Source organism: Coregonus clupeaformis, chromosome 1 (genome assembly GCF_020615455.1).
Source record: "Coregonus clupeaformis isolate EN_2021a chromosome 1, ASM2061545v1, whole genome shotgun sequence".
NCBI classification, from domain to species: Eukaryota; Metazoa; Chordata; class Actinopteri; order Salmoniformes; family Salmonidae; genus Coregonus; species Coregonus clupeaformis.
In genome coordinates this window covers 22,550,371-22,566,237 of record NC_059192.1, presented here as the reverse complement: position 1 = coordinate 22,566,237, position 15,867 = coordinate 22,550,371, and the positions used below count along the sequence as shown (strand labels likewise).

Sequence of the window (15,867 nt, the reverse complement as noted above, 5' to 3'; positions counted from 1 at the left end):
TTGGTATTATCATTGAGAGTTAGCATTATCATTGAGAGTTAGCATTATCATTGAGGGTTAGCATTATCATCGAGAGTTAGCATTAGCTGCTGTGCACGAAGCGGCAACGTAGTGTATTTTGTATTTATTAAGATCCCCATTAGCTGTTGCAAAAGCAGCAGCTACTCTTCCTGGGGTCCACACAAAACATGAAACATGAAACATGAAACATGACATAATACAGTCCCCTGTAGCTCAGTTGGTAGAGCATGGCGCTTGCAACGCCAGGGTTGTGGGTTCGTTTCCCACGGGGGGCCAGTATGAAAATGTATGCACTCACTAACTGTAAGTCGCTCTGGATAAGAGCGTCTGCTAAATGACTAAAATGTAAATGTAATACAGAACATTAAAAGACAAGAACAGCTCAAGGACATAACTACATAAATTTTTTTTAAAGGCACATGTAGCCTACATATCAATACATACACACAAACTATCTAGGTCAAATATGGGAGAGGCGTTGTGCCGTGAGGTGTTGCTTTATCTGTTTTTTGAAACCAGTTTAGCTGTTTATTTGAGCAATATGAGATGGAACGGAGTTCCATGCAATAATGGCTCTATATAATACTGTACGCTTTCTTGAATTTGTTCTGGATTTGGGGGCTGTGTAAAGACCCCTGGTGGCATGTCTGATGGGGTAAGTGTGTGTGTCAGAACTGTGTGTAAGTTGACTATGCAAACAATTAGGGATTTTCAACACATGAATGTTTCTTATAAAAAGAAGAAGCGCGCTAGATAGCTACCTTAGCTAAGAATCAGCATGTTGAATAATAATAATAATAATATGCCATTTATCCAAAGCGACTTACAGTCATGCGTGCATACATTTTTTTTTTTGTGTATGGGTGGTCCCGGGGATCGAACCCACTACCTTGGCGTTATAAGCGCCGTGCTCTACCAGCTGAGCTACAGAGGACCATGTTGACAGTTAACTGTGCATCGGTTAACATAGCGTACTAGCATTAGCTACCTTAGCCAAGGCGTCCCGGCCGTAGCTGGCCTCCTGGGCCGTGTGCTGCTTGTCAATGACGTCACGGCCGGTGGCCACGGTGCGGTAGAGCAGGGCCTTCTCAACATTCTCCTCCTTAGTGGCCAGCAGGTCCCCGATCATCGCCACCACCTTGGAATTCTCAATCAGCGTTGTGTCACCGTCCACACCAAACGTCAGGTTGCCCTGGGAGAGGTCACATGGAAGTAAATACAGGAAGTAAACTGTAAACTAAAGAGACTATGTGGAGTAATAGCGTTGGAGAAAAGGGGAGGAGAATAGCACAAACAAAGGGCTGGACTGTTTCCATTCAATGCCATTTCATTCAAATCTGTTCCATTTGAAAGGTGACTCATTACACAACAAGAAGTCACCACACAGTAAATGATGATGACATATTGCTGAGTATACAGTGTCTAGAGAAAGTCTACACACCCTTTGCACAGTCTTCACATTTTGCTGCCTTAAAAATACATCTAAAAAGGGATAACATTATTTTTATTTTAAAGATCTACACAACCTACTCCACATTCGCAAATTGAAAGAAATGTAGAACATTTCCCACATTAATATATAAAAAACAAAGATGTCCTGATTGCGTATGTCTTCACACCCCAGAGTTGGCACTTGGTGGAAGCTCCTTTGGCAGCCATTACAGCTGTGAATCATTTTCTAATAATATTCTACCAACTTTGCACAACTCTTAGGGCGACATATGTCCATTGTTTTCGTCCAAATGTCTCAGTTAAGCACATTACATTTAGTTGGGAATCATTGATGGCCAGCAATATTCAAACCTTGTCTCTGATTTTCAAGCAAATTTAAGTCAGGACTGAGACTAGACCACACAGGAACACTTAACACCAATTGGAAAGCCATTCTGGTGTAACTTTAGATAAAAATGTGTGCAATTGTCTCACTGCAAAATAAAACTCTATCCCAGGGTTAGGTTTTCAGAAGACTGAGGTGGGCTTTCCTTTAACTGACAAAACTCCCCAGTCCTTGTCGATGACAAGCATACCCATAACATGATGCTTCCACCACAATACAGAGGGTTTCACTCTGTGTTGTGTTGTATAATATTTTACCCAAATCTGTAGTTTTTAATTTAGGCCAAAAAGTTAGTCTTTGCTGAGTTGTCTTGCAGTATTATTTAACGACCTTGTTGCAAATACTCCAGTCTGAATGGTCCAGTCTCTTTCCTGACTTAAATCTGCTTTAAAAAAATCAGAGACAAGGTTTGAATATTGCTGTCCATCAATGATTCCCAACCAAATTTTCTGAGCTTGAGCAATTTTGACAAAAACAATGGACACACAGTATGTTGCCCTAAGACAGTCCTTCTCAAATAGTGGGGCGCGCCCCCCTGGGGGGGCTCGGAGCGATTTTATTTATTTATTTTTTATTTCACCTTTATTTAACCAGGTAAGCCAGTTGAGAACAGGTTCTCATTTACAACTGCGACCTGGCCAAGATAAAGCAAAGTAGTGCAATAAAAACAACACAGAGTTACATATGGGGTAAAAAACATAAAGTCAGAAATACAACAGAAAATATATATACAGTGTGTGCAAATGTAGCAAGTTATGGAGGTAAGGCAATAAATAGGCTATAGTGCAGAATAATTACAATAGTATTAACACTGGAATGCTAGATGTGCAAGAGATTATGTGCAAATAGAGATACTGGGGTGCAAAAGAGCAAAATAAATAACAATATAGGGATGAGGTAGTTGGGTGGGCTAATTTCAGATGGGCTGTGTACAGGTGCAGTGATCGGTAAGGTGCTCTGACAACTGATGCTTAAAGTTATTGAGGGAGATAAGAGTCTCCAGCTTCAGAGATTTTTGCAATTCGTTCCAGTCATTGGCAGCAGAGAACTGGAAGGAATGGCGGCCAAAGGAGGTGTTGGCTTTGGGAATGACCAGTGAGATATACCTGCTGGAGCGCAGACTACGGGTGGGTGCTGCTATGGTGACCAATGAGCTAAGATAAGGCGGGGATTTGCCTAGCAGTGATTTATAGATGGCCTGGAGCCAGTGGGTTTGACGACGAACATGTAGTGAGGACCAGACAACAAGCGCGTACAGGTCACAGTGGTGGGTAGTGTATGGGGCTTTGGAGACAAAACGGATGGCACTGTGATAGACTACATCCAATTTGCTGAGTAGAGTGTTGGAGGCTATTTTGTAAATTACATCGCCGAAGTCAAGGATCGGTAGGATAGTCAGTTTTACGAGGGCATGTTTGGCAGCATGAGTGAAGGAGGCTTTATTGTGAAATAGGAAGCCGATTCTAGATTTAACTTTGGATTGGAGATTCTTTATGTGAGTCTGGAAGTTGAGTTTACAGTCTAACCAGACACCTAGGTATTTGTAGTTGTCCACATACTCTAGGTCAGACCCGTCGAGAGTGGTGATTCTAGTCGGGTGGGCGGGTGCCAGCAGCGTTCGATTGAAAAGCATGCATTTAGTTTTACTAGTGTTTAAGAGTAGTTGGAGGCTACTGAAGGATTGTTGTATGGCATTGAAGCTCGTTTGGAGGTTTGTTAACACAGTGTCCAATGAAGGGCCAGATGTATACAAAATGGTGTCGTCTGCGTAGAGGTGGATCTGAGAGTCACCAGCAGCAAGAGCGACATCATTGATATACACGGAGAAAAGTGTCGGCCCAAGAATTGAACCCTGTGGCACCCCCATAGAGACTGCCATAGGTCCAGACAACAGGCCCTCCGATTTGACACACTGAACTCTATCTGAGAAGTAGTTGGTGAACCAGGCGAGGCAGTCATTTGAGAAACCAAGGCTATTTAGTCTGCCAATAAGAATGCGGTGGTTGACAGAGTCGAAAGCCTTGGCCAGGTCGATGAAGACGGCTGCACAGTACTGTCTATTATCAATCGCGGTTATAATATCGTTTAGGACCTTGAGCGTGGCTGAAGTGCACCCGTGACCAGCTCGGAAACCGGATTGCATAGCGGAGAAGGTACGGTGGTATTCGAAATGGTCGATGATCTGTTTGTTAACTTGGCTTTTGAATACTTTCGAAAGGCAGGGCAGGATGGATATAGGTCTGTAGCAGTTTGGATCTAGAGTGTCACCCCCTTTGAAGAGGGGGATGACCGCGGCAGCTTTCCAATCTCTGGGGATCTCAGACGTTATGAAAGAGAGGTTGAACAGACTAGTAATAGGGGTAGCGACAATTTCGGCAGCTAGTTTTAGAAAGAAAGGGTCCAGATTGTCTAGCCCAGCTGATTTGTAGGGGTCCAGATTTTGCAGCGCTTTCAAAACATCAGCTGTCTGAATTTGTGTGAAGGAGAAGCGGGGGGGGCATGGGCAAGTTGCAGCAGAGGGTGCAGAGTTGGTGGCCGGGTTAGTGGTAGCCAGATGGAAAGCATGGCCAGCTGTAGCAAAATGCTTGTTGAAATTCTCGATTATTGTAGATTTATCGGTGGTGATAGTGTTTCCTAGCCTCAGTGCAGTGGGCAGCTGGGAGGAAGTGCTCTTATTCTCCATGGACTTTACAGTGTCCCAAAACTTTTTGGGATGCCAGGGGGGGCGCGTGTGACCCCGGGGAACATGCTTTTTTTTGCCGCAGGGAGTCGTTTTTTTTTGCACCGAACAAGAGCACACAGCACAGAGCAGGAGATATGAAGTGCAGATAACAAACCCTTAAGAGACACCATGGAAACATATCTAACAGGGATGAAAAGAAAGACGGAGATAATGAGACAAAGTCTCCCGAAAGCTAAGACGAGGAAATATGACGAAGCGTATGTAGCGCTTGGCTTCACTGTGACTACGGTGGGAGACGAGGAAAGACCGGTATGTTTACTGTGTCTAAAAATGTTGGCAGCGGACAGCATGAAGCCAAATAAATTAAGGCGTCACTTAAGGACATTACACCCCAATCACGCTGATAAGCCTCTTGATTTTTTTCAGCGAAAACGTGCCGAATATTGCCAACAATCGTCCCGCTTTGTGAATGCTACTTCAGTAAACAGCGTCATATAAGGTGGCGTACCAAATTGCTCAGTGCAGAAAACCCCACTCCATAGCAGAGGAGTTGATACTGCCTGCAGTATTAGACATGGTCTCTGTCATGCTGGATGACGCAAGTGCTGCAAAAATAAAAACTATCCCTCTGTCCAATGACACTGTCGCCAGACGTATAGATGACATTGATAACGATCTTAAAGAACAGCTGGTAAACTCAAAGACAAACGTTTTGCCTTACAGTTCGATGAAGCAACTGACAGCAACAAAGACTGTTTATCGTTTATGTACGTTTTGACATGACAAACTCCCTGTGTGAGGATCTACTTTTTTGTAAATATGTCAGAGACAGAGCCACAGCTGAAGAGCTATTCAAAATGCTGGACTACTTCCTGACTGAGAATGGGCTAAAGTGGGAGAACTGCATTGGTGTTTGCAGTGATGGTGCACAGACCATGGCAGGGATGAGAAAAGGACTTCGGGCACTCATCAAGAAGGCCTCACCTAATGCTGAGTGGACACACTGTGTTATACACAGAGAAGCACTGGCATCAAGGCACCTTTCCTCTGAATTAAGTGAGGTTATGACTGACATTGTAGGTGTAGTCAATTTCATAAAGACCAGACCACTAAAAACAAGAGTCTTCTCTGCTATCTGTGAGGAGATGGGAGCTGAACATCAAGCTGTGCTGTTTCACAGTGAAGCAAGGTGGCTGTCATGAGGAAACGTCTTGTCCCGAGTTTTTGAGCTCAGAGAGCAGATAAGAATGTTTTCGGAGCAGGAGCACAAGTATGACCTCGCAGAAAAATGTAGTGATGAGAACTTCCTGGCAAAGCTGGCCTACCTGAGTGACACATTTGGAAAGCTAAATGAACTAAATCTACAGCTTCAAGGGAAAGATAAACACCTCCCTCAGGTCACAGACAAGATCAGCTCTTTCACTCGAAAGCTTGCAATGTGGGGCAGGCGACTTGATGAAGGAAATACTGATTCATTCGAGAACCTGCATGAATTTGTTGACACTACTGACTATGATGCCACCTCAGTGATTCCATATATTAAGGAGCATATTTCATCACTGATGGGATTCTTTAAAAAGTACTTCCCTGAAAACAGTTCCCAATATGACTGGGTGAGAGATAATTTCAATGCACCAGCTCCAACTGGTTTCAGCTCTGCAGAGGAGGACCAGTTCATTGATATCACGTCTGACTCCACATTGAGACTGAGGTTCACATCACAGACACTGAGTGAATTCTGGCTGAGTGTAGAGAGGCAGTATCCACTCTTAGGGCAGAGGGCTAAGAGTGGATACTGCCTCTCTTTGTGAGACTGGCTTCTCTGCTGTTGCTGCACTGAAGACCAAGTACAGGTCCCAGCTAAACATTGAGCAGGAGCTGAGAGTTGCAGTATCATGCTTCAAACCCTGCTTCGAAAAGCTGTGCACTGCAAAACGTGCTCATTGTAGCCATTAATCCTGACTTCCTCATTTTTATAAAAAAATAAATAATAATCAGCTCAAATTGTTTTATTCATTTTTGTTTTATAGGTCAAAGTGTTTCATATATTGTGCTCCTGAGTTAATGTTGCTGATCAATTTGAATGTATTGTTATTTATTGATTATATTTTATTTTATTTTTCAGTATCAAATGGTCAAAAAATGTTTACAGTTTAAATAAGGGTTGCATTTTTTTTAAAATTTCAGGCAAATTGATGCACTTTAAGTATTTTCTGTTACAATGTTAATAAAGTTATTCTTTGTTGTAAGTTGATCTATATTTCTTTCTTTTTTATTTTCTTTAATGTTAATAAGGATACAATGTTATGCAGAGGTGTACATATAACAATTTTATAGACAAATTATACTATTTACAGTCGTGGCGGAGAGTTGGGGGGCGCGAAATGTTTACTTCTTCCTATGGGGGGCGTAACAGAAAATAATTGAGAAGCACTGCCCTAAGAGTAGAGCAAGGTTGGTATAATCTTATTCAAAATGATTCACAACTGCAATGTGTGCCAAAGGTTATTCCACCAAGTATTAACTGGGATGTGAAGACATACGCAAGCAATTCATCCTCATTTTGTATTTCTTAGAAATGTTGAATATTTTTTAGAATTTTTCTTTCACATTGAAAATGTGGAGTAGGTTGTGTAGATCGATAGGAAAAAAAATCTAATGTAATTTTAAGGCTGCAAAATATGAAGACTGTACAAGGGATGTGTAGACTTTCACTAGTGACTGTACTTTTAACCCTGTTTCATTTTAACCTATGCTAACCCTGCTGGCAGGCCAATAGAGCTAGGAGTTATTATGGGGTTTTACCAGGTGCAGGATAGTGGCCAGGACCTTGTAAACCGTCTGGAGCTCATCTGCTGTGAAGCCGATCACCTTCATGGCGTCTGCCACTGCTTTGAAATCAGCACCATCGTTAATGGACGACTGTGACAGGGAGAGAGAGAAAGGAGGGAGATGGAGGAATAGAACAATCAAACTGGCTACAATAGGACAGTGTTTGTCCCCTAATTTCACACAAAACACGTTACATTTTGTCCATTTTGAAGGAAAACTTCCAGCTAGTGTCGTGAATTTAGTCAAGATATTTACTTGATATCTACTTTTGATCAGTCTGTAACACTGGCCAAGTACACCACTTCCTCACTTTGGCAAGGACGAGTTCATTCCTAACATGTTTCCCCTCCCAGCAGCCAAAGCCATACAGTAGGAATCACTAGATGACCACACATTTCTTCAAGACAGAACAGTGTGAGTGTCAGTCGGGGGCTATTCCTATAAAAATTGGACCATGTACAAACCACTTCAGCAGTTTGGGCCCTAGCTCTGTTCTGTTCCATGACGTCACGTTGTTTGTTGCTATAAAATATTGTTTTGTTCCTACTAATTAAGCTTCAAGTGCAGAGACAGCAGAACGGATATGCCTGCTTTAATTAAACGATGTGTTAATAGCTGGGCTTGTGTATCTTTATTCCTGAGAAAATAAACAGTGTGACCAAATAAAAACAGTATGATAGTGACATTCTCTGTCTAGTACTTGTTTTTGTGACTGTTTATGTAAAGTTAGGGGTCAAAGTAGATATAGTTCTGTAGTAACCTACAGTACCTTGACGTGGCCTCCCACTTTGATGTAGTTGTAGGCTGCGGGGTCCTTTGAGACATGGAGGGACCGCAAGAGAGACTCAGGACCCCCTTTAACCATCTGAAGAAAACGGAGCGAGAAAGAGAGACACAGAGTCAGTAGTGACACATGCCAAGAACTGTTCAGTATTTACATTCTAAACCATTTACATTTAGCGACTTACAGGAGGAATTAGGGTTAATTGCCTTGCTCAAGGGCACAGACAGATTGTTCACCTAGTCGGCTTAGGGATTCGAACCAGCGACTTTTTGGTTACTGGCTCAATGCTCTTAACAGCTAAGCTACCTGCTGCCCCCCATTTAATTTTAATGTTGCTGTTAATCATATATAACTCCACAGTAAAACGGAGCAAAGGAAAATAATTATCTTGATCAATAATGAGACCAGACCAATGGAGGGTGAAGTCCGTTAAGAATGGGTCGTTTATGGAGTGAGAAATATGGATGTTTATTTGTGGAGTTAATGGGGTGAGAAGATGGATATATATATTTTCAACTGACAGCATGGAGCTGTAAAATCTATGATATCACCATGCCTTTATGATTAACACAGTCACAGACCATCTGGTCTGTATAGCAGCTTATGGTGGCATCAGTCTGGCGTGTAACACACACACACACACACACACACACACACACACACACACACACGTAAACGCTTACACACACCTGGTAGAATGAGTGGAAACTTCTCTCCCCCTCCTGCTGGAAGATGACTCTGGACTGTAAGAGAAACCGATTTAGTTTAATTGATTCAGAGTGAAATATAATTTATCTTTATCTATAAAGGTGATCTCATTGGGAATAAAACAATTATTTCTAGCGCCCCCTACCTTCTCCAGCAGGTAGTTGTTGATGTGGCCCCCGATGGGATCTCCCTTGAAGTCAAAGTTTATGTCCATGTACTTGCCGAAGCGGCTGGAGTTGTCGTTGCGGTTGGTCTTGGCGTTGCCGAAGGCCTCTAGGACACAATTGGATTTCAGCAGCATGTTTTTCACCCTGGAGAGAGAGAGGCAACACATGTTCTCAGTGATACTAACACAAAACTACAGTTTTACTCCTTTAAAATGGCTACAGGGAAGATGTTGTGGGTCAAGGGCAATATATTCAGCACTAAAATGCCATTAACAGCCCTATTTCTGGGATTTTATTACGAGCGGTGTGTGCCAAACATATGCGTGTCATAAGGAGGGTTATAAAGCATTCATTCAGCTGAGCTTTGATCTTTGAGCCAATGTAGAAATGATAACAGGGGTAATAACTAGTAATGACCTGATAGGCAGGGGTGTAGTGCTGCCGGAGTGCGGAGGAGTGAGGAGTCCCTCACTTTTTTCAATTTGAGAATACACAGAGTTAGAATGACAAACCAAACAAATATGTATAGCAGCCTAGAGGTAAATGGGTGGTTTCTTCCCTGTCTTCTCTGGCGAGAACTATGAAGAACTGTAGGCTACGTGTATGCACTGCGGAGGCCCATCGTAAGATCCCCCTGCTCAAGAAAGCACATATACAGGGCCGTCTGAAGTTTGCCAATGAACATCTGAATGATTCAGAGGAGAACTGGGTGAAAGTGTTGTGGTCAGAAAGTGTTGTGGTCAGATGAGACCAAAATCGAACTCTTTGGCATCAACTCAACGTGTTTGGAGGAGGAGGAATGCTGCCTATGACCCCAAGAACACCATCCCCACCGTCAAACACGGAGGTGGAAACATTATGCTTTGGGGGTGTTTTTCTGCTAAGGGGACCGGACAACTTCACCGCATCAAAGGGATGATGGACGGGGCCATGTACCGTCAAATCTTGGGTGAGAACCTCCTTCCCTCAGCCAGGGCATTGAAAATGGGTCGTGGATGGGTATTCCAGCATGACAATGACCCAAAACACACGGCCAAGGCAACAAAGGAGTGGCTCAAGAATAAGCATATTAAGGTCCTGGAGTGGCCTAGCCAGTCTCCAGACCTTAATCCCATAGAAAATCTGTGGAGGGAGCTGAAGGTTCGCCTCGAAACCTTAATGACTTGGAGAAGATCTGCAAAGAGGAGTGGAACAAAATCCCTCCTGAGATGTGTGCAAACCTGGTGGCCAACTACAAGAAACGTCTGACCTCTGTGATTGCCAACAAGGGTTTTGCCACCAAGTACTAAGTCATGTTTTGCAGAGGGGTCAAATACTTATTTCCCTCATTAAAATGCAAATCAATTTATAAAATTTTTGACATGCGTTTTTCTAGATTTTGTTGTTGTTATTCTGTCTCTCACCTACCATTAAAATGTTAGACTGATCATGTCTTTGTCAGTGGGCAAACGTACAAAATCAGCAGGGGATCAAATACTTTTTTCCCTCACTGTACATCCTCCAAACGCCGGCTTCTCTGGCATTATCAGTTAAATACACCACAGGTACGTGCTAAATTCCCGTGGCAACGCGTTCCATGTGTTCTCCTGTATATCTTCTATAGGTTATCCTCTCTCTCTGCACCAAATATTCCTGTTGTTAAGTACAACCTCACCCATTCTTTTCCTGCCCTAACCTTCAACTAGGTTTGGGCGGTATCCAGATTTTCATACTGTCATACCGTTTCTGTACCATGCCGGTGTATATGGTATTATGGAATGTGCACACAAGGGGGCGCTATTTCAAAACAAATAAAAAATGTCTGTGCTGTAACCAAGAAGCTTGATCTTGACATCTAGCCACTTAGCTAGCAAGTTAGCAAACCAAATGCATAGTTGGAGCCCTGAGCTGGATATCATTTATTTGACACCTTAGATTTGTTTTGTTATAGTTATATTTCACTTATAGTTAGTTATAAGCAGTGGCGTAGCACGCACCCCCATAAGGCGGTATTTTTTTAAACGGTATTGAACATTTTGAAATACCGCGGTATACGGTATGAACGGTATATTGCCCAAGCCTACCTTCAACCAATATTACTCTTATCGCATGGCAAGCAACGCACTCTTACTAAAAAAATTGGTCCCGAATGATCACATTCTCGATGGCGATAGAGGCATTTCTTCTCCATCTAGCAGAAACACTCCCAGTGCATACCACGGGTGATATGGTGACAACTACCTTGACCTTTAGTTTATCATACTCCTGGGAATGCAAACAATTTCTGATTACTTCTGCATTCCCAGGTCTTTAGTATGGACATTCTGAGAATGTTAAAATGGCAACTTCCCACAGAAGAATGGCAGAATTTCTCACCTTTCGACCTCAGCTCTTTGCCCGGGGTTTGTGATAGCAGCAATGTATTGCATTATGTATTTGCTAGCTTCTGTCTTTCCGGCACCACTCTCCCCTGCAATGAAAAAATTAAAAGATTTTTGTTATAAAGTGCCAGTGAATCCAATAAGAACCTCTAAATTGTCATCTACATTAACACAGGCTTCTTTAGGGTGAGTTTTGGGATTTATGCCTTTTGATACAGAATATTCCTCACTTCACCACTAAGTGGCACTTTATCAACTAAATAGTTTCACCATGCTGTCACAGTTCTTGGCCACTTCAATGTTTTCTTAGAAAGAAGGTGACGAATTGGTCCTGCTATTTTCATATTGATTTCCCCAAAAGGCTCGCCAGCGAAATGACAAACTCACATTACTCCAGACAGAAAACATTAGAGCAAAAGTCAGACATATTTGACACTTTAAAGCTACATTTTCAAACAAACACTAAAGTTGGCATCCAGGAAGACATGACTTGACCTGAACCAGTGTTATGTACGGGTATTACTTCTTACATTTACATTTACATTTTAGTCATTTAGCAGACTCTCTTATCCAGAGCGACTTACAGTTAGTGAATACATTTTTTTTTTTATACTGGCCCCCCGTGGGAATCGAACCCACAACCCTGGCGTTGCAAACGCCATGCTCTATCAACTGAGCTACATCCCTGCCGGCTATTCCCTCCCCTACCCTGGACGACGCTGGGCCAATTGTGCGCCGCCCATGAGTCTCCCGGTCGCGGCCGGCTGCGACGGAGCCTGGATTCGAACCAGGATCTCTAGTGGCACAGTTAGCACTGCGATGCAGTGCCTTAGACCACTGCGCCACTCAGGAGTTCTTATAAGCATGCATGAGCCATTATAATCTCCTACTATGTTGTGTATTTCTATGCTCCAATTAATTCAATAGACAAAATTGATTTGATTGGACGTTTTTGGGGGCTTCCCCCGTTACCTGAGATGACGATACAGGTGTCCTTGTTCCTCCTCTTCATGGCTTTGTAAGCTGCGTCTGCGATGGCAAAGAGATGTGGCGGTCGCTCGTACAGCTCCCGGCCCTTGTACTGCTCTATGGTGTCTCGACCGTAGATGTTCATGGCGCGGTAAGGGTTAACCGACACCACCACCTCGCCGATGTAGGTGTAGATACGGCCCTTCTCAAACCTGCAGCCACATGAGACAACGAGCATTGTCAACTCATCATCATCTCACCTGACAACAAGATGCTACACTGCTGATTCATAAGATCGCCTTACCTCCATAACTTGCTACATTTGCACACACTGTATATATATTTTCTGTTGTATTTTTTGACTTTATGTTTTTTTACCCCATATGTAACTCTGTGTTGTTGTTGTCGCACTGCTATACTCTGTGTTGTTGTTATCGCACTGCTATGCTTTATCTTGGCCAGGTCGCAGTTGTAAATGAGAACTTGTTCTCAACTGGCTTACCTGGTTAAATAAAGGTGAAATAAATTAAATAAAAAAATTGTTACAGGAAATGGACGGGTACATTTCTTTCAACATTTTGGAGTAGAATGTATACACTTTGAAAAAGGCACATATTTAAAACATATTGTAATAACGGCACTACAAATGCAGGTCAGAAGTGCAGGTATTCCAGTCAAATGTAACATTTTAGCACACAAAAAAACAGCAGAGACTATACCAGGTCATGTTTGGACAACCAAGCAATCGGCTCTCACTCTCATCATAACCCTTGACTACCCTTTATGACTTTGTGCAGAGGTAACATAATCTAGCACTGAGCAACAGATTACATTAGTTCCCTGCTCTCTATGTAAGACTATATAAAGTTTTATTGTCACATACACCAGATAGGTGCAGTGAAATGTGTTGTTTTACAGGGTCAGTCATAGTAGTATGGGGTTAAGTGCCTTGTTCAAGGGCACGTCAGATGTTTCACCTTGTCTGCTCGGGTATTTGAATCAGCGACCTTTCGGTTACTGGCCCAATGCTCTAACTGCTAGGCTATCTGCCGCCCTATCTAAACAAAGAGGACCTCCATCACTGTAGAATGATGCATCCCTCTCTATATCTCAATCCCCCCTTCAACACAACAATGCTTCAGACACTGATAGCTTTCTATACTGATCTGCAGCCTAGGAGGAATGCATGTATGCATGCATGGATGCTACCAGGAACATGGTTTTGGTAGGTCCAACTCCAAGGGCTACACCCATTATGCAGCATAAGACACTGATCCTAGAGCTGTGCAGAACGCAGAGAGAGGAGCTGACTGGGGCTGATCTGGGCCTTCTCTCTCTCTGCCTGTCTCACTTCCTTCCTCCTCTGGACCAGGGTCTCTCCCCCTACTCAGAAGAATAGGGCCTTTCTTCTCAGCTGCACCAGGGCCAAGCCTACCTCTGCTTTGGCCTCTGGGTTCCTCCTGGCGGCCCTGGGTTCCAGGAGCCTACACTAACAGACAGTGGAATACAGCTATACAGCTTCAGGATGACTGCTTTTCCAGACTGTGAAACTCTGTATTTATTTATTTATGTGATATAGCCAGGTAAGTTACTAAGACAATATCCCATTTTACAGTATTTCAAAGACCTGGTTATCGTAATTAAGATCTTAGGACAATAATCACCTTTGCTACAGCACTGCCCTTGTGCAGAGTCCCTGGAAAGAAACCTTGGCTTCTGATGAATATGGACTTTTGGCTTGGTAATCTCTACCTACAGTCAGTGAAATGATGGGGATTTTCCGATTTATATAATGTTTTTGGAATCCTGTTTGATTGTATATCAGATAAAGCAACCAATTTTGTGTTGTTAGATATAAGCCTATTGATATTGTCATGATGTGCTGGGCATTGGTCATGCTTAAAATAATAAACACTGAACTGAGCAACATACAAACATTGACAGAGCAATTGAGGTAAGCCACAACATACACACAATGGTTGTTGAAGAACTGGCCAAACACACACAGAGCTGATTGTAATCTAATCAGTGTTCCAGCTGACACACCGAGACAGACAGACAGAAGAGCAGAGAACGACGGCTTTAGATATTAAATGAGAACTGAGAGAACAAATGAAAGAGACCGAGAGCTTAATTAAAGTACACAGAGAACACTACAATCAATCTCTACCCCAACAACCACAGCTAATTCTCTGACAGGTCAACACAGGCGGTGATTAGCTCATTCTCCTGCAGCCAGCCATGTGTGAATGTCGTCATGTCACGCGCCACTGGGCATGGGTGACACCGAGACGCTGTGCTCGTGTGCCCAGGTTGGCATCGTGTGCCCATGCCCGGGGACCTGTGGAAGTGGTGGACAGGCTGGTAGCCTGGCAGGCTGGCTGGTGGCACCTCCCCTGGCACTAGATAAGGAGCCATTGTGCCATCCTCCAGGGCAGAACGCTGTTGTGTGCACTGCCCGCTCCATTGTTCAGACGTCAATTGGGGGTCTTTGTCTGAGAAGCACAGATAGGCCTCCTTTCCCCTACATAGCCTTGGCCAACACAGTGAGCTGCCCACTTAAAGTGCACGTGTACAATGTCATCTGGAGGAATGTAAACAATGAACTACCAGTTGGGAGTGTTCCATCTGTGGCTGTGATCTCAGCTGATTAGAAGGAGTTACATTTACATTTACGTCATTTAGCAGACGCTCTTATCCAGAGCGACTTACAAATTGGTGCATTCACCTTATGATAGCCAGTGGGACAACCACTTTACAATGTTTTATTTTTATATTTTTCTACTTTTTTAATTCTTAATTTCTTCTTAAAAAATTGTTTTTGGGGGGGGTGGGGTGGGGAGAAGGATTACTTTTATACTATCCCAGGTATTCCTTAAAGAGGTAGGACAGAGTTGACAGAGTTGACAGCAAAATCGTTGAATGCGAATCTACATAATGCAAGGTAGGCTACTATAGACCTAACAGGTTTCAGACAATACGTGGGAGGTCCAAAATCACAGTGTTATCGAGAACATCACTAAGGAGTGTCATTTTGTCATTGTGGTTTGGTTTCCATCCACACTCTATAATGCCATATATGGTAGCGAAAAAACACAATCATCATCTGTTTGCGGTACAACCGAACAGTCGATTGGGTAAACAATGTTCCACCCAAACAGTCCGTCAGGCCGTTTCAACAATACAGACAGTGTCCTGGTGTTTTCCTAACCTCTGGGGCTTTTACAAATATACATTATGATTCATGTCCTAATCCATCATCATCTCTTCTTGATCTGTCCAAAGACAGAATCAATTGTGCGCATTTTATGATGAGAGAGACATCTGTGGGAGAGTGTGTGTGAGAACACTGGATGACTCCCCCATCTGGTTCAGCGAGTCTCATTCTGGGGGATTTCAGTAACAACACAGAGAGATTATTTAAAAAATAAACAAAACAGACTGAGTGGAGTGGGAGTCTAGGCTAAACGTTGTGTGGCTGTTTCTGGGAGATTGAGAAACGTTGT

At 43.1% G+C, this 15,867-nt stretch overlaps 1 protein-coding gene across 1 annotated transcript in view; it reads right to left on the bottom strand.

Moving 5' to 3' along the window:
- myo1d (myosin 1D) overlaps positions 1-15,867 on the bottom strand; it is a 103,237-nt gene that overhangs the window by 59,666 nt on the left and 27,704 nt on the right. The window contains exons 2-8 of the mRNA XM_041858363.2: positions 12,365-12,573; positions 11,388-11,481; positions 9,011-9,176; positions 8,847-8,900; positions 8,143-8,238; positions 7,347-7,463; positions 1,010-1,213 (exon numbers count right to left, since the gene is read on the bottom strand). Coding sequence (XP_041714297.1) covers positions 1,010-1,213; positions 7,347-7,463; positions 8,143-8,238; positions 8,847-8,900; positions 9,011-9,176; positions 11,388-11,481; positions 12,365-12,573 — 940 coding nt within the window. The remainder of the gene's footprint in view (positions 1-1,009; positions 1,214-7,346; positions 7,464-8,142; positions 8,239-8,846; positions 8,901-9,010; positions 9,177-11,387; positions 11,482-12,364; positions 12,574-15,867) is intronic.